We start from the raw sequence: 26980 nt of genomic DNA, 5'->3' as shown, positions 1-26980 counted from the left end.
AAACCCGCGCTCCAGGACTAAGGCCCACGCCGCTCCCACCTCCGGCTCGGACCAATCTACCCGGTAGGTCTTCGCCGCCCCGCCCAATACGCGTCCGCCCCCGGGCGCCTCCCAACAAGCGGCCTGTTGATTGGCTCTTCTTTGCCGTCCGCCGTGTTGCCCAGCAACCGGGCTTCGAGGATGCGTCTGACGGGCCTCCAGGCCTCTGGCTATCAAACCTCCGGGCTCTGTACCAGCTGCGCTCGCTTCCGGCACCATGTCGGTGCGGACGCTACCGCTGCTCTTCTTGAACCTGGGTGGGGAGATGCTTTACATCCTGGATCAGCGGCTGCGAGCCCAGAACATCCCGGGAGACAAGGCCCAAAAAGGTGAGAGGAACCAGGCCCGCACAGCCAGCCCCCGCCCCCGCTCTCGCAGCCAGAGCTCCCCAGCCAGGCCCCTTTACAGACTGACCAACACCCCTGCACCCTGCTCTCTCGTAGCCAGGGACCTCTTTCACAACCCACAGCCCCATCCAGGCAGAGCCCCTCATGAGCAAAGTCCCCAAAAGATCATTTCACCACAGAGGGATTTAATACCCCCGTTGGATATTATTAGGGAACCTGACACACACACCCCCGCCATTTACTCATCCCCTTAAATTGGAGATGATTTCCCAATCTCTCTTGACAACCGGTCCCTCCCAAATGTGGGAGTCCCAGTGGCCCACCACCTGGCGACGCACTCTGCTAGTCCGAGCATCCTCTTTCCCCCCAGGGAAGCTTCTGAGCCTCCATTCCTCTGTGTGGTAGCCTCCTTCATAAACTGGAGGCCAGTCTTGCTAACTTCAGAAGCTATTTCTCGAAAGGTGAGGTTCTGAAGTAACATAGATAAATAAGAAGATAGAAGACAAGTTGTAAATCTTTTCCCTTCACAATTGTTTGGAGAGAATGCAATTGTGGAAGTAATGATATGAGAGCTTCTAAAGTGCAAAATGTGCCTCCCATGCACAGCACATCTAACCCCAGAGGAATGGCCACCCAGAACTCTCTGCCACCCCTTTTCTCTCCCTTTTCCCCCCTCTTCTCAACCAACAACTGTTTTCACCAAGTTTCCTGGATTAACTATGAAGGAGATATTATATTTCAAGGTAGAGGAAGAAAAGTTGGTATAAAGGTAACTGACATAGCTGCTGGTTAAAACATTTATTCTCTCCAACAGTCTCTGTATGCTCCATTGATGTTAAACATACAAATTCAGATGTTAAGCATACATATTCATATATTCACTACTGTATCTGTGCAACTGAGTCCAAGTCCATGCATAAAGAGATAAAAGAACTCCCTATAGCATACCTCCTCCATTCATTCTGTACACTGCTGCCAATGAGTTTTCTAAACTGCAAATCCATCCATACTTCCTGCTACTTGAAACCCTTTGTCAGCTTTCCACTGCTGTCTGGATGGAGGCCAAGTCCTTGGCAGGACATTTCAGGGCCCTTCCTGATCTGACCTCTGTCCACCTCTGCAGTCCCACCTTTCACCACTGCCTGCCTCCTACTGCTTGTAGGTCTCCATTTAAAGCATGTTCATTCGTGTTTGCATGCTAGTAATTCCCATTCTACCCCACACCTCTCATTTCCATGCTAGTTATTCCCTTGCATCCTGCATTATTCAGCTTAAGAACCATCTCCCTCTCATCTCTGCATGGGAAAGGGCCTGTGCATACTCCCATAGCACCCCAGTGTGTCCCTCTCCACCTTATCGCTGGCCACATTATACTGAAATGGTCTGTATATGCGTCTGTCTCCCCCATGTGATTGTCTTATTCATCTTTGTATTCCAGCACCTAGCATAATGCCTACAACAGAATAAATCAGTGCTCAGTAAATGTTTGTTGAACTGCTGTTTTGTATGACATTGCCGTTTCTTCCTCAAGAGGGTTCTGTTTTCCTTGGCACTATGTTATGTGATTTCTTCTGGGCTATTGGCACTAGTGAGCTGACAGGTAGTTCTTGGACTGGTAGTCTGCATCTTGGAAGGCAGTGTAAATTAGCAGTTAAGAGCATGCTCTCTGGAGTCATACAGATATGGGTCCCAATTCCAGTTTTGCCATTTAACTAGTTGTGTGACCTTGGAGTGTAACCTCTATAAGCCTGTTTCTTTCTCCATAAAAGGGGAATAATAATATGCACCTTACAATGAATTTGTAACGATCGAATGAGGTCATGTATTTAACACGTTTAACCCAATGAGTAGCAGGTGCAGGTCTTTCAGGAGGCAGTCTGGGCAAGACCCTGTGAACACTAGGGGACTGGCTTCCTTTGTGTTCAGGAGCTGCAGTCCTTCTGGGTTTGCTAGATACAGCTTCAGGGAGTTTCAGCCACCTTTCGTAATTCACCTTCACACACTCATTCCTTCCACAGTTGGGTTGAGTGTCAGATGCCATGTGAGATGCTGGGTGGAGCCTGATGCAGCCCTTCTGCACATTCACTGGAAGTAGGGCTTTTGATCAGTCTGTCCAGTAACTGATTCTAAACCTGGGGGAATATGTCTTCCTAATACAACAACAACAAACATTTTGTAAATTTATTTATTTTATTTATTTTATTTTTTTGACTGCATTGGGGCTTCGTTGCTGCACGTGGGCTTTCTCTAGTTGCGGCGAGCGGGGGCTACTCTTCATTGCAGTGCGCGGGCTTCTCATTGCGGAGCACGGGCTCTAGGTGCGTGGGCTCAGTAGTTGTGGCACGTGGGCTCAGTAGGTGTGTCTCGCGGGCTCTAGAGTACAGGCTCAGTAGTTGCGGTGCACAGGCTCAGTTACTCCGCGGCATGTGAGATCTTCCCAGACCAGGGCTCGAACCGGTGTCCCCTGCATTGGCAGGCAGATTCTTAACCACTGCGCCACCAGGGAAGCCCCAACAAACATTTATTAAGCACTTACCATGTACCATAGATGTCTCTGAACACCTTAGTCCCCACAACTATCTTATCATATAGGTAATACTCCTGTCCCCATTTTACAGAGGGAGAAAGTAGGCTAATTTGCCCAGGGTTACATAGCTGGTAAGAGGAAGAGTAAAGGATTTGAACCCAGGTCATCAGACTCCAGAGTTCATACTCTTCACCCGTATCCTTAACTGCTGCCCTGTACTTCCATACCCGAGGGGACTGTGTCAGAATCTTTGTGGGGGGAGTGGGGTGGGGAGGGGACTGGAAGATTGGGAGGAGTCAGAGAGGTTTGAAGAAAAACCCAGTATAACCACTGATTTTATAAAAGAAATGACAGAAAGTAGTTGGTTGATGAGGACCTGCAGAAGACAGAGCAAGAAAGCAGGGCAGAGAGTGCGGGATTCAAAACATCGAGAAACGCTCATCTCTTCCACCACTTAGAGTTGGTGTAGCTGCAGGAGCAGGGGCCTCTGTGACAAATGCCCCTGCACAGAGGCCTATAAAGCACCAGACACAGTAAACTAGTCCTCATTGAAGCTTTGAATGGAAATCGTATTTCTTCTAGATGTTTTCACTGCCTTATACAACTAATTGGTCTCCTGGAGGCCATCCTGCTCCCACAAGACCAGTACAGATCTTGCAGTTTTTCTCCACAGTGCAGCCTCTAGTTTAGCATTCAACAGAAAGGAAGTGCTCTCTCTGTGGGGCAACTTTTGAGTGTTGCATATTGAATGTGGTCCCATGTTTAAGCAACTGTGAGAATAATAAAAGCTGCCTTTGCCTCACTCCCACCCTCTTAAAGATACTCATCAGTAAGACCCTCTTACATTTTGTCTACGGTCCTCAGTTGACAAGGGGAAACTGAGGCATGGAGCCATTAAGTGATTTTCCCAAGATGCGCAGATCACAGTGTAGTACTGAGCAACCAAATGCTGTGAGGTTCTGTTTTTATGTTTCTAGTTCCAATTTAACAGGCAGCTCTGGATATCCTTGGGCCTACCTCCCACTCAAAATATAAGTAAAGTGGAATTGTCACAAACAAGTCATCTGGAGAAATAATAGAAAAACAGGGCATCCTTTACCTTCCCCGGATCCTCAGGAGGAAAGGGGCCAGGAGCACACAGCACGACAGAGACCTCTGCTGGAGCTGATTGTCACTGCCTGCAGGCATGCCTGGTAGCCCTGGGCATGTGTTCGCCAGCTCTGTTTTGTCAGCAGCAGGTAATCACTGTCCCTTAGGGTAGGTGAGCCCCTCTGTTCCCAAACACACCTTCAAGAGGGTTGCAGCTGTATCTCTCTGAATTCCCACAAGCCTATCAGGCAAGACCGCCTGTAAAATAAATGCCACAAAATGATAGAAGATGCGGACATTATGCCAAAGAAGCCAGCATCTGCTTTAAGAAGGCCAGACTCTTGGTGCTGCTTCCCCAGTGTTTTCTCTCCTAAACCCTGTGACTCTTGTGGGAGAAAGATGATGAATTTTCCCAGAGGAGTCTGACATTGCAGTGGGAACCCTTTGCAGTTAGTTAGGACATGGCACTGGCTGTGCTTTCAGGCCAATCTCTTCGAAGCTGTTGGTATTGTGTACTGAAGGCACATATATGCTTTGCTTATAACCTCAGAAATCACCTCTCAAACAATCTAGTGCAAATGTTTCCAAACTACACCAAAATACAAAATGTTTTTGAAATGTGGATGTGTGTAGAACTCTGTTTATCTATGGGTGGTTTCTCTAGATTGAAATCTCTCCCAAAAAATTAAGGAAAAAAAAATCACCATTCTTTATGGGTGGTGTCCAAAGTTCTCCAGCAGAGAAAACAGAATTAGGAGAGAAGCCAGCTAAATGCCTGATGTGTCTGTTTCATGCCCACAACAACCCTACAAGGTAGGTGCAGTTATCATCCCCCTTTCACAGATGAAGAAACTGAGGTTTAACAAGCTGTTTGAAGTTATCTAGCTGGTAAGTGGTAGAGCCAGGTCTCAACCCATAAAGGGTCTTGATTCTCACAGATTTCTCTAGCCAAGTACATTTTTCCTTATTTGGTCTCTTCTTGGCATCTCCCTGACTACCTTTGTCCTCAGGAGCTTTCTGTACAGTGGCCCCATCGTTATTTCCCTCTTTTTACATGGAAGTCATGCCTCTCTCTATAAAAAGTAAATCAGAAACAAATAGACTTTTTTTCCCTATTAATTCACATTTCAAGTTTTTTAATTTGAGCGGTTCTGTCTGTACTCTAGAAAGCGAAATCTTACAGTAATAAGAAAATCTGGTTGTGAAGAAAGAAAATCCTTTCTCTCCCTGTTCTTGGGATTATTCTTCCTTGTGGAAGTTAGTGTTTTTAAAAGCCTTGTATTGAATGATGTGTATTTTCAGAGTGTTAGAGGGGATGACTTCTTGAGCCTTTCAAGATAAACCCCAGGGTAGCTAGTCCTCCTGAGCTTCCTCTCCTCCTAAGCCACCCTCTGTAAGATACAGCCTCCCTAGGGCTGTTTTGGAACTTGTTGTTTAACCATCATCCTTTTAAGAGTTTCAAATGGAAGGCAGAGCATTTGCATTAAACATTAATGCAAACATGAAAGATAAAGTTTCATAAGCCAGGTAATTGGAATTGGTATTTTTAAAGCCTCATTGAAAATAACGTTCTTGCTTCATGAACTGGTGTTTTCTTTTTATATGCTTCATGTAGATGAATGGACAGAGGTGGACAGAAAACGAGGTATGCTATTTCGGGGCTGCATGTATTCAGTCTGCATCCACAGGTTCACCCAGTCCTTCATCAGCGGGGCTTAAAGTGGGACCACTCTAAATATTTCCAAATAAAAGAATAGGTGTGAGTTTCTCTTTAGCTGAGACATCGGTTATACATTTGAACCTTTTACTTAAATAAATACAGAGTGGAAGATGAAAACCAAGGAAACATTGGCCAAAGGACCATATTGCACCTGAGGTATTTGTCCCTTTTCATCAGTTCCAAGCTTTGCAAGGATAGCTGGAGCAGTAGCTATATTTCTGGATAGGCTGTCCTATTTAGTCATCCTTAAAACAATTCTGTGATAGCATCGTGTAGCCTAAGAGCTGTTCTGCTTAGCACACGGAGATAACTGTTGAACAACAGAGAAAAATGGAAGCTTATGGCTGCATGGCCGCCAGGATTGCCTGCAGAAGGCATGACACGCATGCACTATGGCTTTATCATGCCAAATCTTCAGTTTCCTCTTCACCTACAACTAGCAGCAAACCTGAAAAAGCTGTCGATATCTCAGAATAAAACCTTAGCCTTTCTCACCTTTAACTGTCACGAATATCTTCCATCATTTGACATTTGGGTATAGTTTATACATGTCATAGCCAACGTCCTCGGTATTTTAAGTGCTCTCTCCACACCAAGTATGCTGAGGAGATAATGTATATAATATTTAAGAGCACAAGCATTAAAATCCAACAACCCCATTCTAATTTCAAGTCCACCGTCTGCTGTGTGATCTTGGACTTTAACCTTTCTAAGGCTCACTTTTCCCCCTTGACAGAATTGGATAATACTTCAGAGTTGTCCTGGGGTTTAAATTTGATAATGCATGGAAAGTTCTAAGCCCAGTACTTGGAACATAATGAGGCTTCAAAACATGGTAATCATCCAGAAGTAGTAGCTTCTCTGTTTTACCCTTGGTTCCAAGTTGTATGTTCCCATAAACAATAAAATTTGCAACAGAGGTAGCTGATAAAAACTCAGTTGCTTTCATCAAGAGAATTATTTCATCAGGCCAGCCTCGAAGAAAAGCCCAATCGAAGTGGTTGATACTCTTTTATAATATTTCACAACCATCTTTCACCACTTCTCTTGAGCAATTTTTGGCCCACCTCTTGACGCACGGCAGAACTTCAGGTGAGACGTATGGATTTTGAAGACTCTTCGTGTAAGTAATTGAATCACTGGAATTTATCTTAACTTAAGCGTCCAAAAATAATAAGCAGAAACTGACTTCGTAATCTGAACCCGGGATTAGAAGCCTGTTATGTTAAGAACTCAGTTATTGACCCTTCCAGTGCACCTGTGAAAAACCACCCCACTCCCTGGCTTTAGTCTCCTGATGAAATCTGGCTGCTAGCACATTCCTGCCTCATGAAAGTATGCAGAGCTCATGAGAGTGCCAGAAACTAACACCAGCACCAACTGACAGATCAGGTTAAAACTATTTCTCAGGTTTAACTTGAATACGGTGTGGGCTGTTACTCTTGGGCAAGGACAAAGGTTACTTCCTCTTTGTGCCCTGATGTTTATCTCAGTGTCTGGTACTCAGCAGGCCTACCTCAACCAAGTGCCAGGTGAAGCACACTGTGAGATATAAGCATGTTAATTTGTGCCCCCAAACTCTTTCCAAAGAATTAAGTGAAAGGTGGGCACTCTGGGTGCCAGGACCCAACCGTAAAACTGCCATTTCCTCTTGGGGACATTTGTGTTCACTGCTCTGCCCACAGGGACAGGGCCTGTTGTACTCTCTTTCCAGCAGGAGGACTTTCTGGAAGTTCTTGTGCAAGGAGCCATGGTGATACATAGCTTATTCACTTCCCCAGGGGAAAGGCTTCATTTTGCTTTTTACTTTGCCAGAGTGGCTAACAATCACCTTGGGATTTTCTTTCCTTTAGAGCTGATTTATTTGAGTCTAAGCTATTTTCCTAGATTCTGCTAAAGGCTCAAAGACCCTAGGGACATATTTCAACCCCTAGGTGAATGGGAGCTCTTTGTAAGCGTGAACATAATCAGAGCTGATGTGATTCTTTAACTTGAATTCTTCCTCTTTGGCACTCCTCCCTGGCCTACATACACCTATAGAAAATTCTTCAGATTCTCTCTTCTGAGGCTTTATATGTGTCTTTCCATTTGTAGCTATTTCCTTGCAAGTTCTACATGTTATATAGGCTGTGGTAAGAAAAATTTCAGAAAGCCCAATTTATTGCAGGTCCTTGCTTGGTTAGGTCAAAGGCAAAAAGGCTGTGCTTGAGGCAAACCCAGAAGAGTTCATCTGTCTCTAGGGAGACAATGGGGAAATGTTAGTGCACATCGACGGTAAGCTGCGCTGGGTTGGAACTGTCCAGTGTGAGGGATGCCCTGTGTTGGTAATGGATCTGATTCTTCCTCACTAATGGGATGGAGTATAGAGTAAAATCCAAAGGTCAAGTGTGAGTTCAACACTTCTGGAAGGAGTCAGAGTCAGTTCGTTCTTTTGTGTCTGGTGGGGGAGTGGGGAGGGAGGTGTTTCCCTTCCCCCTCCCCCCTCTCTCTGTAGCCCTTCCATTTAAGACTTAAGTACGACTAGCCCTCAGCTCCCCGCTTCTCCCCAGAACTGCTCTTTGAGATACTTTAAAATGCTGGCCTGAGCCCTCGGTGTACGTCTATCAGTTACTTACAGGTTGACAGGGTGCCCGATATCATGACCTTGCCTTCACTGTCTAAGATACAAGGCCACAGCCAGTCACCTGGTGTGTCCCCTGTGTGAGAAAGAGGCGTCTGTATCTTTCAGCAATAATCACCCACGTTTGATCATTGATTTTGTATAATTATGTTAAGTAACCAGTTTTCTTTCAAATTTTAATTACTATGAATGTATCGTCTCAGCATCCATATATACTCACCTTTAGGCAGGGATATATCTGGCTTAATTAAGAATAATCTGTGTTCAACCACACCTGTTCTTATTTCTTGTACCAAAGGGTTTTCCTGGCCCTCAACTAATGTTATTTGAGTAGCACAAAATATCTAAATGAATGAGTGAATGAAAAACTAGAATTATAGAAACTTTGGTTTGCACATGCCTTAGGACCTTTTATTCTCACCGTATGGACATTTTCCATCTGAACAACAGTATGAGACATATCACTACAGTATAATATCAATATTATAGATCATATATAGAAATTAAGGCATCCTAAAATGGTGTTTATCTAAAGTACATATCTTATAGAAACATTAGAAAAGTTTTAATCTCTAACCAGTGGGTAGACTTGTCTATTTTTGTAAACTGTTTTGCAAAAAAAAGAGTCAATTACCATTATAGGTCCCATTTTTATAAAATTTAATTTTAAGTAAAAATGTTATAGACTTGCTAAACAAACAAACCAAACAGCATAATGCTGTTTCTCATTTTAAGGTAGAACTCTAATCGAAAAGAATCTTTTTTAAAGATTCTAATAGGAATCTATTTTAAAGAAAGAAGAAACTTATCCTCTATCACCAAGTGAGACAATGTATGTAAAAGTGGTTTGTAACCATTGAAGCACAGCATATTTGTACATTGTCACATGTATGTTTGCCCTAAGATGGTCTCATAAAGCACTCCTGACCCTGCTTTCTACTGGGACACCTGTGTGGTTTCTCCCCAGGGAGAAGATCTCACCAAACACATCCACATCCCCACTCTACATAGGCCCAGCTCCTCCATTCCATTCGTACACAGGGAGCATTTCCTGAATAAAGCTTCCGCCAGTACCTTGCTCAGCTGCATCTTCTCTTGTCTCTACAGTTCTGAATGACATCATCTCAACCATGTTCAATCGAAAGTTTATGGAGGAATTGTTCAAACCCCAAGAGCTCTACTCCAAAAAGGCCCTGAGGACAGTCTACGACCGCCTGGCTCACGCCTCCATCATGAGACTAAACCAGGCCAGCATGGATAAGGTGAGCAGACAGCTGCCTCTGTCCCCTGGGCTGCATTTCTTGTGGATGATCACAGACTGGAGTCAAATGAGATGACGTATGCAGTGGTGCCCGGCAAAAGACAGGCACATGTAAACATGGGTTGTTCTTGAGTTTCAAGTTGGGAAGGACCTCAGAAGTCATCTGCACCAACCCCTGTGTTGTTTATTCCATTATGTCACCCAAAGAGTGTGCTGATTTGCATGTCCATGTTTAGGAACACCTTAACCCAATACAAGCACCCAACCCTAAAAGCTTTAATTCTGCTTCTTCCTTAACAAAGCTCAGCTCTGCAAACCAGGCTTTTTTTTTTTTTTAAGAAGATGTTTGGGGTAGGAGTTTATTAATTTATTTTTTATTTATTTTTGCTGTGTTGGGTCTTCATTTCTGTGCGAGGGCTTTCTCTAGTTGTGGCAAGCGAGGGCCACTCTTCATCGTGGTGTGCGGGCCTCTCACTATCGTGGCCTCTCTTGTTGCAGAGCGCAGGCTCAGTAGTTGTGGCTCACGGGCCTAGTTGCTCCGCGGCATGTGGGATCCTCCCAGAACAGGGCTTGAACCCATGTCCCCAGCATTAGCAGGCAGATTCTCAACCACTGCGCCACCAGGGAAGCCCCCGGGCATTTTTTTTTTAAAGCAAATTCAAAACTGCTCAGTCTTTATTGGGTTGGCCAAAAAGTTCATTTGGGTTTTTCCGTAACATCTTACGGAAAAGCCCAAACGAACTTTTTGGCCAACCCAATATTTATAATATATACATATCTGTTTCTTTGAGAAACCAATTTTTGGGTACTCTGATTTTAAAAGGAATAATTCCAAATAAATAATGGCAGAGAATAGATAAATCTCCTGTTCATAAGAATTCCAAACACTTATATAGATACTCTGCCCTCAGGGATAGAGCATAACTCCCCACTGCTTGAAGGTGGCTGCACTTGGTGACTTCCTTCCAAAGAAGACAGTATGGAAAGGAGGGGGAAAACAGCTAACTTCTCAGTGGAAAAACATGGCAAATATTACCTCAACCAGGTGATAACATCGACAGTGATAAGCCATGGGGTGGTACCCTGATATGATGTGATGAGGGTAACACTTTGCCTCTGTGATCTTCCTCCCAAAAACCCACAACCCCAGGCTGATCATGAAAAAAACATCAGACAAATATCATTCAGGGGTCATGTTACAAAATACCTGACCAGTCGTCAAAGCTATCAAGGCCACCAAAAACAAGGAAAGCCAGAGAAACTGTCACAGCCAAAAGGAGCCTAAAAAGACATGATGACTAAATATAATGTGCGATCCTGGAACAGGAATAAGACATTAGGGTAAACTAATAAAATCTGGATAATACATGGACTTCAGTTAGTTTTTTAAATAATGATAATAATAATTCCTTTTCAAGTCCCTTCATTATGTGAATTTTTATAAATCACGAGGACTGACGGCAGGTGCCAGGTGTGCAAAAATCAACACTGTCTCATTGCTGGTACCTGGAAACCTCAGAGGGACAGACTGCCTTTAACTATGCCCTCTTACCTTCTGCCACTTACCTTTAGAAAGTTACTTTCTTTCCCTGAGCCTCCGTTTTCTCATCTATAAAATGGGGATAATAACAGCTACTTCATCAGTTATTGGGAAGATTAAGTGAGAAACATAGATATAATGACACAAGAAGGCCTGGCACATAGATGTTCGATAAATGCTCGGTATCTTCTCTTCTCTGCTTGTTCCTCTCCCTCTGCCTTTAAGAAAGCTTAGGTTTCCACTGAGAAAGGACACAGAACTTGGAATAAAAAAACCTGGGTTCAAGTCTTCTTTCTACCAATAGCTCTGAGATGCAATTGACTGAATAACTCATCTGAACTTTCATTTCTTCATCCTATACCTGTTTTTATCCTTTATTCCGAGCACAGTGCCCTGTACACAACAGGTACTTAATGTTTTTTGTTTTTTATAAATTTATTTGTTTGTTTGTTTGTTTATTTATGGCTGCGTTGGGTCTTCGTTGCTGCGTGCGGGCTTTCTCTAGATGCTGCGTGCGGGCTTTCTCTAGATGCTGTGTGCAGGCTTTCTCTAGATGCGGCGAGCGGGGGCTCCTCTTCGTTGCGGTGTGCAGGCTTCTCACTGCAGTGGCCTCTCTTGTTGCAGAGCACGGGCTTTAGGCACACAGGCTTCAGTAGTTGTGGCTCACGGGCTTAGTTGGTCCGCGGCATGTGGGATCTTCCTGGACCATGGATCGAACCCATGTCCCTTGCATTGGCAGGTGGATTCTTAACCAGTGCACCACCAGGGATGTCCCAGGTACTTAATGTTTGATGATGATGACAGAGAGTCTTAAATCTACATCTCTAGTATCAGACACGCCTGCATGTGTGCACGCACACACACACCAGGCTGCTCCTGCTATATGCCACTTTCTAAGCGAGATGTTTATCTGCATGTTGGAGAAAGGGGATCGTGTAGAGGGTTCTAGCACGTGCTTCAGGATCTGACCGTCTTTAGTTTCAAATCTCACCCTACTCCTAAGTACCAGCTATGTGAAATTAGGCAAGCTTCTTCATTTTTAAACTTGGGATAATACGTACCTCATAGAGTTCTTGTGAAATTAAAGGGGATCAGTTGAGGCCATGCGTATCCATGTGCTCGCACAGCACTCAGGTAGCTGTAGTTTAATTCCCAAGCCCACCTCAAATGTGTCCATACCTTCTCTCCCAAACTCCCCTGCCTCCGTCGTAGCATCATGTATCTCCCAGGCACTAAGTTGGAAATGCTGTGGTCCTTTTGGACAGCCCTCAGATCATCTCCCGAATCCAGTCAGGCAAGCACCAGGTGCTGACAGCTTTCCTCCTGAGTGTCACCTGATCTTCTTTTCCCTTCCTTATCCATCCCCACCATCTTTATTCCAGGCCTTCCACCTGGGTCACTCCAACAAAATTTTTTTCATTCATGCAATCAGTAGATGTTATTGCCACCCTCTTAGGAGCCAGGCACCAGCTAATCCTCCCCACTCCAGTCTCTCCCTTCTCTCGCATCTCATCATGGCCAGAGTCACCAAACTCACTTAATTACTACTTTTATCACATCAGCACAGAGCATTTCAGTAGCCCCCTAATTCCTACGACATCGAGTCTAAATTATCTTGTCCATCTTTCTAAAACCTCTAATATTCCAACCTTGCCGTACCCACCTGTATTTCCCACCACCCCAAACACAAACCATCCCCTCCAGTCAGGCTGCTCTACTCTTTCTCCCAGGAAAATAGCACGGGTGTGGCTGCCTCCAGACCCTCACGCATGCTGTTCCCCTCCACTAGAATGCCTTTCCCCTCCCTCAGCCAGCTGGAACCTTGCCTTGAGTCTGTAGCAGGCCCAGTTCTTCCACAAAGCCTATCGTGACCACTTTGGTCCTCACCAGTGTCTCACCTCTGATCTTCATGGGCGGTCATACCATACTTGGGGCTTGTTGATCTCTTACTAAGTTTCATTTTTCATCTCATACAGTCGTGGAACTTCATTCTTGCCACTTTCACATGTGTTTTCTCATTTACTCCTCTCAGCTGTTCTGCAATGTTGGGAAATTAGGGAGGTTTTTTAAAAATATTTATTTATCTATTTGGCTGTATCGGGTCTTAGTTGCGGCATGTAGGATCTTCGTTGCAGCACGTGGGCTTCTCTCTAGTTGTGGCACTCAGGCTCTAGAGCGCACGAGCTCAGCAGTTGTGGTGCGTGGGCTCCAGAGCGTGCGGGCTCCAGAGAGTGCGGGCTCAGTAGTTGCAGTGCCCGGGCTCTCTGGTTGTGGCATGCAGGCTCCAGAGCACACGGGCTCGGCAGCTGTAGCACATGGGCTGTCTAGTTGTGACGCACAGGCTCCAGAGCACACGGGTTCAGTAGTTGTGGCACACAGGCTCAGTAGTTGTGGCGCACGGGCTCTGTAGTTGTGGCGTGCGGGCTCCAGAGCACGCAGGCTCAGTAGTTGTGGTACACGGGCTCTCTAGCTGTGGCACATGGGCTCTAGAGTGCACGGACTCAGTAGATCTGGCATGCAGGCTTAGTTGCCCCGTGGCATGTGGGATCTTAGTTCCCCAACTAGGGATCAAACCCGTGTCCCCTGCATTGGAAGGAGGTTTCTTAATCACTGGACCACCAGGGGAGTCCCAGGAGTATTTTTCACACATGAGAAAACTCAGGCTTAGAGAGGTGAAGAGACTTGGCCAGGGCCATCCAACAAGTCAGCAGCATGGAGGGCTTGAATTTGGGTTTTCATTCTCCACGTCCAGCACCTTGTCCAGGGCCCCCCATCTGCCCGTACTGTTTCATGTGTATTCCATCAACAATACATGTAAGCTGGCCAGAAATCCTGGTTTGCCCAGGAATATCCTGGTTTACTCCTGTTGTCCCAGCTTAATTATTACTATCACCCCTTTTTACTCTCAACAGTGTCTTGGTTTGAGTGATGAATAGATATGGTCACTGAGCTGCATGATAAGCCCAGAATTGGTTTCCGGTAAGTGCTGACTGAATCATTGTTTGAGGTTCTGATGTCTGCCTTTATGGTCCTATTTCTTTTATTCATGTATGGGTTGGCAGCTCTATGACCTGATGACAATGGCTTTCAAATATCAAGTATTGCTGTGTCCTCGTCCCAAGGATGTGTTGCTGGTCACTTTCAATCATTTAGATGCCATCAAGGGATTCATCCAAGACTCCCCAACCATCCTGCATCAAGTGGATGAGACTTTCCAGCAGCTGACTGAAGTAAGCGTATCGTCAGTTTATCACCCCTCAGCCCCAATACCCGTTCTCATTCCTCTGGTAAGGACAGGCAGATTCTATGACAAAGAGAACAGGGTGAGGAATGACAAAACCTGCCTCTCCCAGAAAACTCTCAAAATCTACAGGTATCCGTTTTGGAAACACAAGAGACATTATCATCTTATACCCTCTCACTGTTGCCTTCATAATTGGAGAAGCAACGATACAGAGCATAGCTGTTCTCTCCTAACTTTTCTGAAAGGGAGTTGGTGGTGGATGTTCTATAGAATCTTGGGGAACAGGGGAGGTAAAGTGCATGCTGCTCGGTGTGCCACCGTGGGGCTTGTCCCTCAGGCGAGGGTGCAGTGCTGGCCCTCCTTCCCCGCCTGCCCAGCAGCTGAGTCCTCTCCTTGCTCTCTGGCTCCCATCCCTGGGCGCCCACCCACCCCTGCCTGTCTGCACTCTCCATCTCACTTCTGAACGTGGAATGCTTCTATCTGCTTTGCCTCCGCAGATATACGGGGGTCTCTCTGCGGGGGAGTTCCAGCTGATCCGGCAGACACTCCTCATCTTCTTCCAGGACCTGCACATCAGGGTGAGTGAGTGGGCGGCCTGGGAGCACCCTGCCGCCGCTGTCCTGGGGAAACAGGGTGCAAGTCTTCAGGGCAGACAAGGCTGGGATTCTGCCCAGTTAGCAACATCCTCGGTGTTTGGCTCCATGCTCATAACAAACCTCAGCAGTTTTTCAATGGACCAAGGAAGACAGTGATGCCACCGTTCCCTCCCAGTTACCTTATGTGTTTCTTTAAAATATGGCTTCTTCCCTTGCTTTCCCAGGCCACCAGCCTGATCTCAATTCCAAAAGCTTTTCTCGAGCCTTTATCATCTTGACTTCTCCAGTGTCTGAGCTGTCAGGAGGCTGCCCTCCTGCTGCATGAAACTGTCGCCTTGCATGGAGTTTCCTGGCACCATACCGTCCTGGCCTTCCCTTACGTCTCCCGTCTCTCTGCCTTTCACTCTTTCCTCCCCCTCCTCCTGTCTCCAAACCTTCCCCCTTCTGCCTCTACCCACCCCCTGCTCGTGAGGAATCGCTTTCCTCCCCACTTTGGCTTCCACCCTTCCACCTATGACTCCTACAACCTCTACCCAACCCTTGCCCCAGCCCTGCCGTCCAGACCCACATCTCCGCCTGCTTGCTGAGACACTCCCCCATGCCCACAACCTAATGTCTGTAGCTAAACTAGTCTCCACAATTCAAGTCCTGCCCAACTTCCTGGTTTCTTTTCAGAGCTCCACCATTCCCTCACTCACTCGGCTCAGAACCAGAGCATCACACCTTTGAGTTCCCTTCTCTGATCTACTAATTGCTTCTATGGCCCATCGAGTCTGCCTTTTCACTCTCCACGCCCTCCTTTCCATACCTGTCACCACCAGCCCGGCTCAGGCCTTCATACTTCTTGTTGGCTCTTGCGTCCCAGTTGACCCTGCCTCCTCCAGACAATTCTACACCCTAACTTTGAAAAACACATTTCTGAGCTTCTGAATGTGGGGCCTGTCTCTCTTGCACAGGACTTTGTTCCTTCCCAGAATTTAACACACTGGTGTGGGAGGGTGGTATGAGCCCAGGCTCAGGAGTCGGGCACTCCTGTGCTTGAATCCCACCTACGGCACAGCTCCATGACCTTGGGCAAATTACTTCCCTGGCGCCTTAGTTTCGTCATCTGAAAAATGGAAATGAGAGTACCTAATTTAGGGTTTTTCAGGAGGATTAAGTGAACCATCACATGTAATATATATGTATTTGCTTGTATATATATGTATACACTATAGAATGCTTCTGGAAGGATATACAGGAAACTGGTCACAGTGGTTGGCTCCTGGGAGTGGGGAACTGCATGGAGGATAGGGATACAAGAGAGACTGACTTTCCCTCGTGTACCCTTTGAACTTTTTTTTTTTTTTTTTTTTTTTTGGCCGTGCCACACGGCTTGTGGGATCTTAGTTCCCCGACCAGGGATCGAACTTGTACCCCCTGCATTGGAAGCACAGAGTTCTAACCACTGGACCGCCAGGGAATTCCCACCCTTTGAACCTTTTAAATTTTGTATATGTGCATGTGTAACATAGTCACAAAATAAAATTCAAAAAAAAGAAGAAATAGAATATGCTTAGAACCTGATTGTTATTTCCCTCCTATGGACAGAGAAAGACTAATAGATTTCAACACTGAGGGCAATTTTATTTTTAACCCCCATGAATAATTTCATTTGCTATGGATGGAGCAATAATAACATCAATATAAATTAAGATCTCTAATAGTCATTAATTAAAATTTAAAATATGAAAGTACAAATAAGATTAAGTTTTACATTGCTTTAAATATTAAAAACTCTGCATCATATGGCTGTCAAGACTGCATATTTGGACATTATTTTATGGACTGTAGTAATATAAGCAGCCACATTGATTTCTCAATTCTGGCAAGATAAAATTCGTTATGATAAAAAGACTTGCCTAATAATAAGTCTATAACAAAATCATTAAAATATATTAAACCACAAAATATATTAAGCTTTAATTGCTAAATGGGCAGGCAATGAAACATCAGAATGTTTATCAAGAGAAATAGGAATCACATATCCTGACATTACTCAGCCACTGATCTGTAACATCTGGCTGCTTTTCCAAATCTGGTCTTTAATGGTATTTCTGCTCAGCTGCAATTTATGATTGCCTATACAGATTCTGTGTTCAAAACAATCTTCATAGTTTTTAGATTTTTTTAGCAAAACTAACTAAATCAAGAAAACACAGCTCTGAAAACTCCCTTGCTCATTGTTTAACCAAAGCAAATGCAAGACTCCTCATCCTAATGTCCAAAGCTTTCTGTGATATCACAAAACAACGTGAAGTGGGCTTAGTATGGTCAAGGCCTGACCTGTGCCCCAGGCCCCAGAGGCTGCACAAAGATGGATTCCATTTGGAGTCCTGAGCAGTTATGTACAACCGTCTCAAGTCCCAGCCCCCTTCAGCTCTCCAGAGCCCCTCCAGAGTTGCCTCCTAAAAGGTGGGCCCTCAGGTCACCCACCCTCTTCCGAATGCTCCTTCCCACACGTGCATCTTCTATCATGGACTTTCTTCCTGTGCTCCCCCTCTTCCCGTTGTTGGAAAACATAACTCCATCTTCGCCTCTTCACAGCATGGTCCTTACACCTCCACTCCGTTATCCACTCCACTTGGAAATAGTTCATCCCTGGAAACCTAATCCGTCTAACAAATACGTATTGAGTGCCTACTCTACACCAGGCAGTTTTCAGTCCTGAGATACAGAAGTGAACAAGGCAGAGGCCCTGCCCTGAGGAGGTTCTGTGCTAGTAGGTAGAGACAAGGAGGACACGTAAATCGTGTTATGGCTCTGATAACTCTTAGGAAGGTGGCCATATACAGTACAGTTATAGAAGGCAACTGGGACAGGATGTTGCCTTAGACCAGCACTGTCCAACAGAGCTTCCTGTCGGTGATGGAAATGTTCTGTATCTGTGCTGTCCAATATGAGAGCCACTAGCCACATGTGGTTGTTGAGTACTTGAAATATGGCTAGTTCGACAGAGAAACTGAATTATTGATTTAATGTAAATAGTCATGCTTAACTGGTAGCTACCATACTGGACAGTACATTCGTAGACGATAGAGGCAAGGACAGCCTTTCTGAGGACAGATATTTCAGTTGAGAGTGTAATAACAAAGATCTCAGGGGGGAGCATCTAACCTGAAGGGACAGCTAGTTCAAATGCCATTAGGCAGGAAAAAGCATGATATGCTCCTTGGACAGAGCGAAAGCTAATGAGGATGGAGGATATCTACGCAGGGGTGATATTTAAAATAAAGTTAACAACCTGTGCAGCATGGGCACTAACTAATCAGAAGAGATGCCAGTCATGAATAAACTGGTACCTACCTACCTAAGTTGACTTAGCTTTAGACCCTAGTAAAGGAGTTTATTCTAAGAGTAAAGCAAAGATCTGGAGCATCTTAAGGTGAGTGGTAACATGATTTGTGTCTGGAAGATGAATTAAATGGGACAAGGGTAGAGGGTAGGACAGCAGTTACAAAATCTAGGTAAAAATGAAAGCACTTGGATTAGGTGGAGACACGTATGGAATATACCTTCAGGGCAGGGCCAGTAAGATTTACTAAGAGTTTGGATGTGGGGAATGAGGGAAAGAAGAAGAAAGAAAAACCCCTAAGTGGCTGGTGCCATTTTCTGAGTGGGGGAAGGACTGAAGGGAAGTGTATTGAGTAGAAAAAATAATCAATTCTATTTAAATTGGATTTGCTCTCCAAGCAGCAGAGTCAAGTAGGTAGTTGAATACCTAATCCTGGAGCTCAGAGGAGAGTGCCAAGCTGGAGACGTAAATGTGGGAATCGTCGGCATACAGCAGAGAGACGGTATGCGAAGTCTTCTGGCCACCTGAAGGAGGCCGGTCATTCTCCCTCATCCACAGGCAGGATGTGAGAAGCAGAGTCAGCGTTCTACCAGCTTCTCCCCCTCACCTTCCGATCATTATTTTCCTGCCCTCACAAACTTAGCCCTCCTCTTGTAAGGCCAGTCCAGCAACCATTACACCATCCAAAGCCCTGCACTCATCCCTCACTGCTGAAACCGACTGCCAAGTCACTCACCCACATTCACCAAGCATTTACATCCCTGGCTCACTTCCTCTTGGCCACCTGACTCCTACCATCATCCTGTGGAATGTGGGTGCTCATGGAGATGTCTCATCCAGCACTCTAGCCCCACAGCTCCGTGACCTTCATTCCCTCGTTCCATAGGAAACGTGGGTCCTGCCTTCGGGACCTCATCAGAGAAGGGAAAGTGCACTAAGTACCTTGGGTATGTTTGGTTCTGACCCAGAAGAGTGTGAAGAGAGAGGACACAATGTGGGCCATGGCCACCTCTACCCAAGAGCATCAGGGAGTCTTCATAGCGGATCCAATAGCTTTTAAAAGAAATAGGTTTGGGGGCCCTGGCGGTCCAATGGTTAGGACTCCATGCTTCCACTGCAGTGGGCCCGGATTTGATCCCTGGTCGGGGAACTAAGATCCCACAAGCCATGTGGTGTGGCCACAAAAAGAAAGAAAGAAAGAAAAGAAATAGGTTTTCACCAGGACCATGGGAAAACAGGAGGAGGGGTTAAGAGGACACCATCTCAGTAAAGGCACAGGCATGTAACCACCTGGTGTCATTGGTGCAGGGGGCCAGAAGGCCGCAAGCAATCGAGTATGGCAAGAACACAGAGTTCAGGGAGGAATGTGGCTGCGGAGAGGAACAAGGGTCAACTGGACATTATCTGCCAGGCAGCAGAGAGCCAGTGAAGCAGGAGAGGGACACGGTCAGATAGGAGTTTAGAAGAGTCTCTCTAACAGCAAAGTGGAGGATGGATGAAACAAAGATGAGAGCAGGGGCAGGGAGACCAGTGTGGAGGCTCTGCAGTGGCCAGGCTGGAGGTGATGAAGGTCTGCACTAGGGAGCAGGGTAGAGAGGAGGGGCCAGACACAGAAGTGATCACCAGGTGGGCAGGGCTTGGCGACTGAAAGGCCATGGGAAGGTGGTGGGCAGGGAACTCAGACTGCTGACTTGGTGACCTGATGGTGTCATTCACTGGGATCAGGTTAGGGAAGACAGCTTGAGCCCTGTTCTGAGCAGGGTGAATTGGAGGTGCATCCCATGGAACCCATAGGTGGACACGTTTAATAGGCAATGGGGTAGATGGGTCAGATGCCCAGGGAGGGAGACTGAGTGGAAGCTTCAGATCTGGGAGCCATCAGCGCAGAGGTGAGTACTGGCGTATGGGTGTAGATGAGATCACCTCGGAATAAAAAGGGTGGAGCGAGAGGAACAGGGCACGCGAGAGTCACACCTACAGCTGAGGGCCAGCAGAGGGGCTGGGCAAGCAGGCAGACCCAAAAGTCCCATCCAGCCAAGGACAGATTCTCAGGTCAAACACACAGGTGACTTAAATTTGTACATTTCAGATCTATGACATAGTCAACCCTGTTAGAATTAGCTAACAGGGAGTCCAGTACCTACATATGGTCTCACTTCTCTCTCAAAATTTTCCTTCTCCATGCTTATATTCATATCCCTTGGTCACAGAATCTCAAGGTTAAAAATTCCTTAAAGCCAAACCCTCCAACCAACCCAGTGTGCACATTTTCCCCAAAACATGCCTTGTGCCTGCCCATCTCTGCTTCTGAAGTGTCTTCACACCCACCTTCCTCCTCCAGGCCCAGCTCCAAACCCGCAGTTGCACCTACCCACCCCCTCTGCCTGTGGTCATTCTCCTCAGTGGGCTCATTTGCATATTCCATTCAGCATATCGTGTTTTATAGTGTCGTTGTTTTTCCATTCTATGCTGTGTCCTGTGCCCAATTAGACTGTGATACTGAGAATATTAGTTATCTCTTATTGAGCACTTACTATGTGTCAGGCTCTGTGATAAGTGCTTTTTGTTCATTATCTAACATAGTGGTCAACTAACCCATTGAATAGGTTCTGTTATTATCCCCAGTTTACCAAAGAGAAAGGTGGTGTAACTTACCAAAAAACCCAGAGCCAAGGAGAGGCCCAGCTGAGGTGTGAGCCCGGGCAGTCTAACATCGGCAGGCCAAACTGCCAGCATACAAATCCTTACCACTTGGCACTTTCACTGCCTTGCATGCAGTAGGTGCTTATTCTTGATGATATTACTAATGAAATCTTGTAGAATTTTAGAGTTTCAAGGGACCTTCAAATGTATCTCACTTTACAGATGAGGAAGCTAAGCTCCAATAAAACTGATTTTTTTTTCTTTTTTTTTTTGGGCGGTGCTGCGCAGCTTGCGGGATCTTAGCTCCCCGACCAGGGATTGAACCCAGGCCACAGCAGTGAAAGCATCGAGTCCTAACCACTGGACAGCCAGGGAACTCCCCAATAAAATTGATTAACTGCTACAATCTTGAAGGGATTTAACCTGCCCAAGACCTGAATACAGAGCGCATGAAGCAAGGAGTAGAAGTAAGCATCATGTAGGGTTTTCAGGCACAGAGAAGACCTTCAGACTCTAATGCCAGCTGGATCTACCAGTCCAGCACCTAGCTGAGAGCTTGGAGTCAGACACACAAGGGTTTGAATCCTCAGCCCTGCCCCTTATGAGCTGGCTGGCCTAGAGGGAGTGTCTTAACCTCTGAGCCACCAATTCCTCAACTGTAAAACGGAGATAATGAGGTTCTTATAGCTCAAGCCTCACAGCTGTATGGAAAGTTTGCAAGGAACCAAGGAATGGGTGTGGCATTTGGTGTCAACCTTGGTTTTGAATCCTGGTCCTGTCTCTTATTGTTCTCTTTGGGCAATTTCACTCTGTGGACCTCAGCCTCCTCATCTTTAAGGCAGGGGTAGCACTACTCACCCGGAAGATTTGATGTGTGGCACCAAAGAAGTTCTGCAGGTGTTAGTTATGGTGAGTTTTTCTCTCTTAGGTAGCATTCTTAAGCCCTTACACACTTTCCATCCTCAGAATGCATATGTCTATGGAAATATACCAGGAAAAATGACAATAAGTATTTTTTTCCCCAGGTGTCCATATTTCTAAAGGACAAAGTTCAGAATTCCAACGGCCGCTTTGTGTTGCCAGTGTCTGGGCCTGTTCCCTGGGGAACCAAAGTTCCTGGACTCATCAGGTGAATTCTCAACAGTAATTGTGAGACCAACGTTTGGGGTGCTGGGAAACCAGTGTGTGGGCCACCACGTAGAATGCAGCCCTGCTGGGGCCCCTCCTTTTCTTCAGTTAAGCACAGCAGTGAGGAGGTGAGGTTCAATCCCAGCTTGTCACCTCGCAGACACTTGAAGCAAACCACCCAGTTCACCAGGATTTATTTCTTCATCTATTGAGTGTTTGCTGTGAGGATGAATAAGATAATACTGTAAAAAAAAAAAAAAAAGATAATACTGTAAATGCTCCAAAGTGTTACACAGCACCCGGCACATAACATGTACTCAGTAAATATTATTAGTATTATTATATTACTATCATTACATCAACCAGCATCTTTATCTTGAAGCAGTGCGTGAATTCCCTTTGGTCCCATAGTACCAAGATTAAAGAAGCCTCCGGGACTCTCCAAGCTTGGAGAACACGTCATCAGGTCGTACTTTGTATTGTAGAACGTTCAACAGCAAAGGCGAAGAAGTGAGGAAGGCAGAATTCAAGCACGGCGGGAGCTATGTCGCTGCCCCCAAAGAAGGGTCTTTTGAACTCTATGGAGACCGAGTCCTGAAACTGGGAACTAATATGTAAGCAAATTCCTCCTTCCCCAAATGAATTCAAGTCCAACGGAGGTCCCTTCACTTAAAAAACCAGCTTGACTTCTGCTATGAAAAATCCCTGCTGACAGTTGGAGGAATTTCCCCTTAGATACAAAGCATGCAGAGCCCCGATGTTTCCAAAGGGCACCTCAGATTTCCCAACATAAGGTAACTTAACAAGTTGAAAAGATAAATAATTTTAAATAGCCATGCAAGAGAACTAGCCAAAACCTTTGTTGCAGTGGCGATCCAAAAGGGCCTGGCCTTCATGTACCGATCACGTTTTTTTCAGCGGTACACATTACTTTGCCAGAGAAAACATTTACACACAGCTTCCCAGATATTTTGTTTGGGGAAGAAGCAAAATTTGAGTGGTTGACACCCACTTAGTTGTATTCTGTATTCCCAGCGCCTTTCTGGACACTTCTTAATGCCTCAGAATAAAAACTATGCACTATATTTATGAGTTAGAAGGAAGTCAGGGTAAAAGGGCTGGACAATGTTTTCGTGGTTTTCTGTTGCCACCAGGTACAGTGTGAACCGGCCCGTGGAAACCCATATGTCTGGAGCATCAGAGAACTTAGCTGCACAGACACAGGTAAGCTTCTGCCTCCCTTGTTTATCTTCATAGCTTATTTCTAGATACAAGAGTCTGGACAGGGAGAGGGAGGGATCTCTAGATTTCAGAGCTGGGCAACATTTCCCTCATTGTTTGCAATCTTCTCCATTCCACCTTACCAGTACACAGGTTTTTTGTTTTTTAATTTTATTTATTTATTTATTTATTTATTTTTGGCTGCGTTGGGTCTTCGTTGCTGTGCGCGGGCTTTCTCCAGTTGCAGCGAGCGGGGGCTACTCTTCACTGAGGTGCATGGGCTTCTCATTGCGGTGGCTTCTCTTGTTGTGGAGCACGGGCTCTAGGCACACGGGCTTCAGTAGTTGCGGCACATGGGCTCAGTAGTTGTGGCTCGCGGGCCCTAGAGCGCAGGCTCAGTAGTTGTGGCGCACGGGCTTAGTTGCTCCGTGGCATGTGGGATCTTCCCGGACCAGGGCTCGAACCCGTGTCCCCTGCATTGGCAGGAGGATTCTTAACCACTGTACCACCAGGGAAGTCCCCATCACACAGGTTTTTAATTACAGTTTCTCATGGAGACTTCCAGTGATCTGAATAATTAGGTAATTTTAAGCTTGGCTCCACCACCATAATTAAGCAGGAACCACACACCAGGACATGTGAAATAGCATTGTACCCGTGCTACGAGGTCCGTGGTTGCTGAGTTTAGCACTTGTGTGTATTCTGATCCTTAAAACATCCCTTTTCAATGCTTCCCTGTGTAATGACGTGGAAGCTAAGTTCAAAATGGGGTTTTTGGTTCTCTGAATTCTGTTGTACAAATTTTCACTGAACTAGCTACCAGCTAGCTATAGGACAAATCATGGAATATTCAGTTATTCTGTAAACATTTACTGAACTACGTCTATGGGCTGGGTTCCCCGGACACAGAGCTGGCTTAGATGTGGTCCCATCCTGAGGGGCTTATAAAGACGGTGATGGAACAAATAACTACAACACGGCGGAAGACGGAAGACGCTCGCTGAGCATTCTGAGTAAAGAGCTGTGTCAGAACACATGTCCTGTCCAGCGGGTGGGAGCGGGGGACAGGGAACAAGAAGTCTTTTCAGGGCTTCCCTGGTGGCGCAGTGGTTGAGAGTCCGCCTGCCGATGCAGGGAACACGGGTTCGTGCCCCGGTGCGGGAGGATCCCACATGCCGCGGAGCAGCTAGGCCCGTGAGCCATGGCCGCTGAGCCTGCACATCCGGAGCCTGTGCTCCGCAGCGGGAGAGGCCACAACAGTGAGAGGCCCGCGTACCGCAAAAAAAAAGAAGTCTTTTCAGCGGAGGCGACATTCAAGCAAGGCTGTAGAGTGAAGAAGATACTAAATAGCCCAGAGGGAGAAACAGGCATACAAACCCAGGTGACAGCATGAGCAAAGGCACCCAGAGGCATAGTGTTGGGGAAAGCGGGGAGGCACCTCTCTCCCACATGGCTAGATCATCACATGATAGCAGCAGTGGCCAGAGATTCGCCTGGGCAGGGACATGGGGCCTGATTCAAGAGGCAAAGCAGGGAAAGGCTGGGTTAGAGAGAGCCGGTTAGGAGGAGGGGGGAAGGCTGCAGTGGGAGCAGGCAGTGTGAGTGGGAGCCACAGGATGGAAGGGATACGGTGGGGGGACGGGGGGAGGGGTTGTTCACAGTGACCACCTGAGCGCAGTGTGGCCGCTCCCATGGAATGAGTGCCCTTGGACCTGGAGCCTCCAGCCAGGCTACTTGTAAAGGCTGGGGGAACTAGATTGCCTGAAGGAGAAGCAACGTTCTTCTCCTTCAAGGAAGAAGGTAATTTGAGGAGAACGGGGATCCCTGGGGCCTTCCCCTCATCTTGAGAATCTCTGGTTTGTGCCTTGTTAGAGTCCCTCTGCTTCTGACACAGGTTATTTCTCTCTTGGTTAAGCCTGTTTTCTATGTTTCATTTGGACCCAGTCCTTCCCAGCAGTAACTTAAACTGTTATCGTTTTGCCTTGTTTTATAATACCACCCCGGGGCTCTGGGGTCTCAGCAGAAAATGTGATCACCTTCATGTGGCTAAAAATCATGAAATTGTTCCTGTAGGAAAGCATTGCTCCAAACCCTCTTGCTAAAGAAGAGCTGAATCTCTTGGCCAAGCTGATAGGAGGCATGGAGATTAAGAAACCCAGTGGCCCTGAGCCAGGATTCCGGTTGAATCTCTTCACCACTGATGAAGAGGAAGAGTATGTTTTCAGCCTGTTTCTTTAAAGACCTATATAAAAATCCTAAGTGTGATAAGAACCGAAAAATGACTGTTATAAACCAAAGACACTTACAAACACAGATGTAAAGATCACAAATGAAATACCAGCAAACTCAATAACCTAGTTAAAGAAGAATCCACCAGTATTAAATAGCCTGAACTGTGTGGATTCATTCAAAAAATAGTTCTAATGTTTCATTTAGCAAAGCACAACTCAATGAGAGAATTGGAAGTCAAGGTAATCATGTTAACAAAAGACTGTTAAGAAACCAGAAGGAGGTCGGAGCGTGATATCTTTGGGATCAGTCTCCCCCAGAACCAATAGTGGTGGCAATTCACTGAGACTGACACGGCGCTTTACAGTTTACAGAGCACCTCTGCCTTCATTGTCTCATGTGATGCTCCTCGCAACCAAATATTTGGGATGGGGGCTGCCTTCTATTTCCCTCTCCACTGAAGTGGCAGGTACTGTGGTATGTGTGGGGACCCACAGATGGAGCGGAAGACCTGGGACCTGTCCTCAGGCACTCCCAGTGTCGTAGGAGCATGAACACGTGCACAAGTCACTCGAGCACCATGTCATAAACACTCCAGTGGAGGACACGGCAGCTTGACTTTGCGCCCGCGGATTGAAGGAGTTGGCCACTGAGCTGGGTCTTGGAGTTTGCCAAGCAGAGGAAGGGGAAAAACGTCCTTGGCAGTAGTATGTGCAAAGGCACAGAGACATAAAAGGACTTCTTGGAGCGTAGGGTAGGGTGCACTGGTTGGGGACAGGGTAGAAAGTTGAATGGAAAGGGCAGAAGGGGAGGCAGAAAAAGTTGGTTGCCAAATTATCAAGGGCCAGTTTGCCACACTAGCAGGGAGAAAACCCTAACCTTTGACCCATTTCTCTACCATCTTGTGCAGACAGGCAGCGCTAACCAGGCCAGAAGAGTTATTCTATGAAGTTATCAACATCCAAGCTACTCAGGTGTGTGCACGGGGTTACACAAGTCAAATCTTATTCCCCTCCTCATCTTATACTAACATTGAACTTCAAAGGCCCTCCCTTCTCCTCTCTAATCGGCACGTAATGTAGTCCCTATTCTGACAAACAGGTGAGGAACTGAAATGCCTCACAGTGGTGGGGAAATTCTACCAACTGCACAAAGAGGCCATGGTGCCCACACAGCCTCCTCATTCCCTTCCACCTCTCATTTCTCTCACAGGACCAGCAGACGAATGAAGAGCTGGCTCGGATCATGGGGGAGTTTGAGATCTTGGACCAGCCAAGGCGGAGTGCCAGCAAGGGCGATGATTTGCTTGCCATGATGGATGAGTTATAGCTGTGCTGACCAGGCACGACCCTCCCCCTACGGAGAGGCTTCTTGATGAGGACCCTGGGGGATGCCCCAGGGAGCCAAATGATGCTGCTAGTTTTCTACTAAGTGAAGCCCTT

General features: G+C 46.3%; 1 protein-coding gene across 2 annotated transcripts; it reads left to right on the top strand.

Moving 5' to 3' along the window:
* Positions 1-256: 256 nt before the first annotated feature.
* OSCP1 (organic solute carrier partner 1) lies at positions 257-26980 on the top strand (the record flags this gene model as incomplete). Of its 2 annotated transcripts, XM_079698399.1 has the most annotated exons (11): positions 257-368; positions 5618-5647; positions 9450-9604; positions 14206-14373; positions 14885-14965; positions 21986-22089; positions 22574-22702; positions 23243-23312; positions 25383-25522; positions 26449-26512; positions 26751-26980. In XM_079698399.1, 11 exons carry the CDS (start codon positions 257-259, stop codon positions 26865-26867), a joined length of 1170 nt encoding a protein of 389 aa, XP_079554525.1. In that variant the 3' UTR covers positions 26868-26980. The 2 variants fall into 2 exon arrangements, with proteins under 2 accessions (XP_079554525.1, XP_079554526.1); XM_079698400.1 differs by lacking the exon at positions 5618-5647.

The sequence above is a fragment of the Hyperoodon ampullatus genome (genome assembly GCF_949752795.1).
Source record: "Hyperoodon ampullatus genome assembly, chromosome: 2".
Classification (NCBI taxonomy): Eukaryota; Metazoa; Chordata; class Mammalia; order Artiodactyla; family Ziphiidae; genus Hyperoodon; species Hyperoodon ampullatus.
Note: the sequence above shows the minus strand (reverse complement) of the source record. Positions and strands in the feature narration are given on the sequence as shown.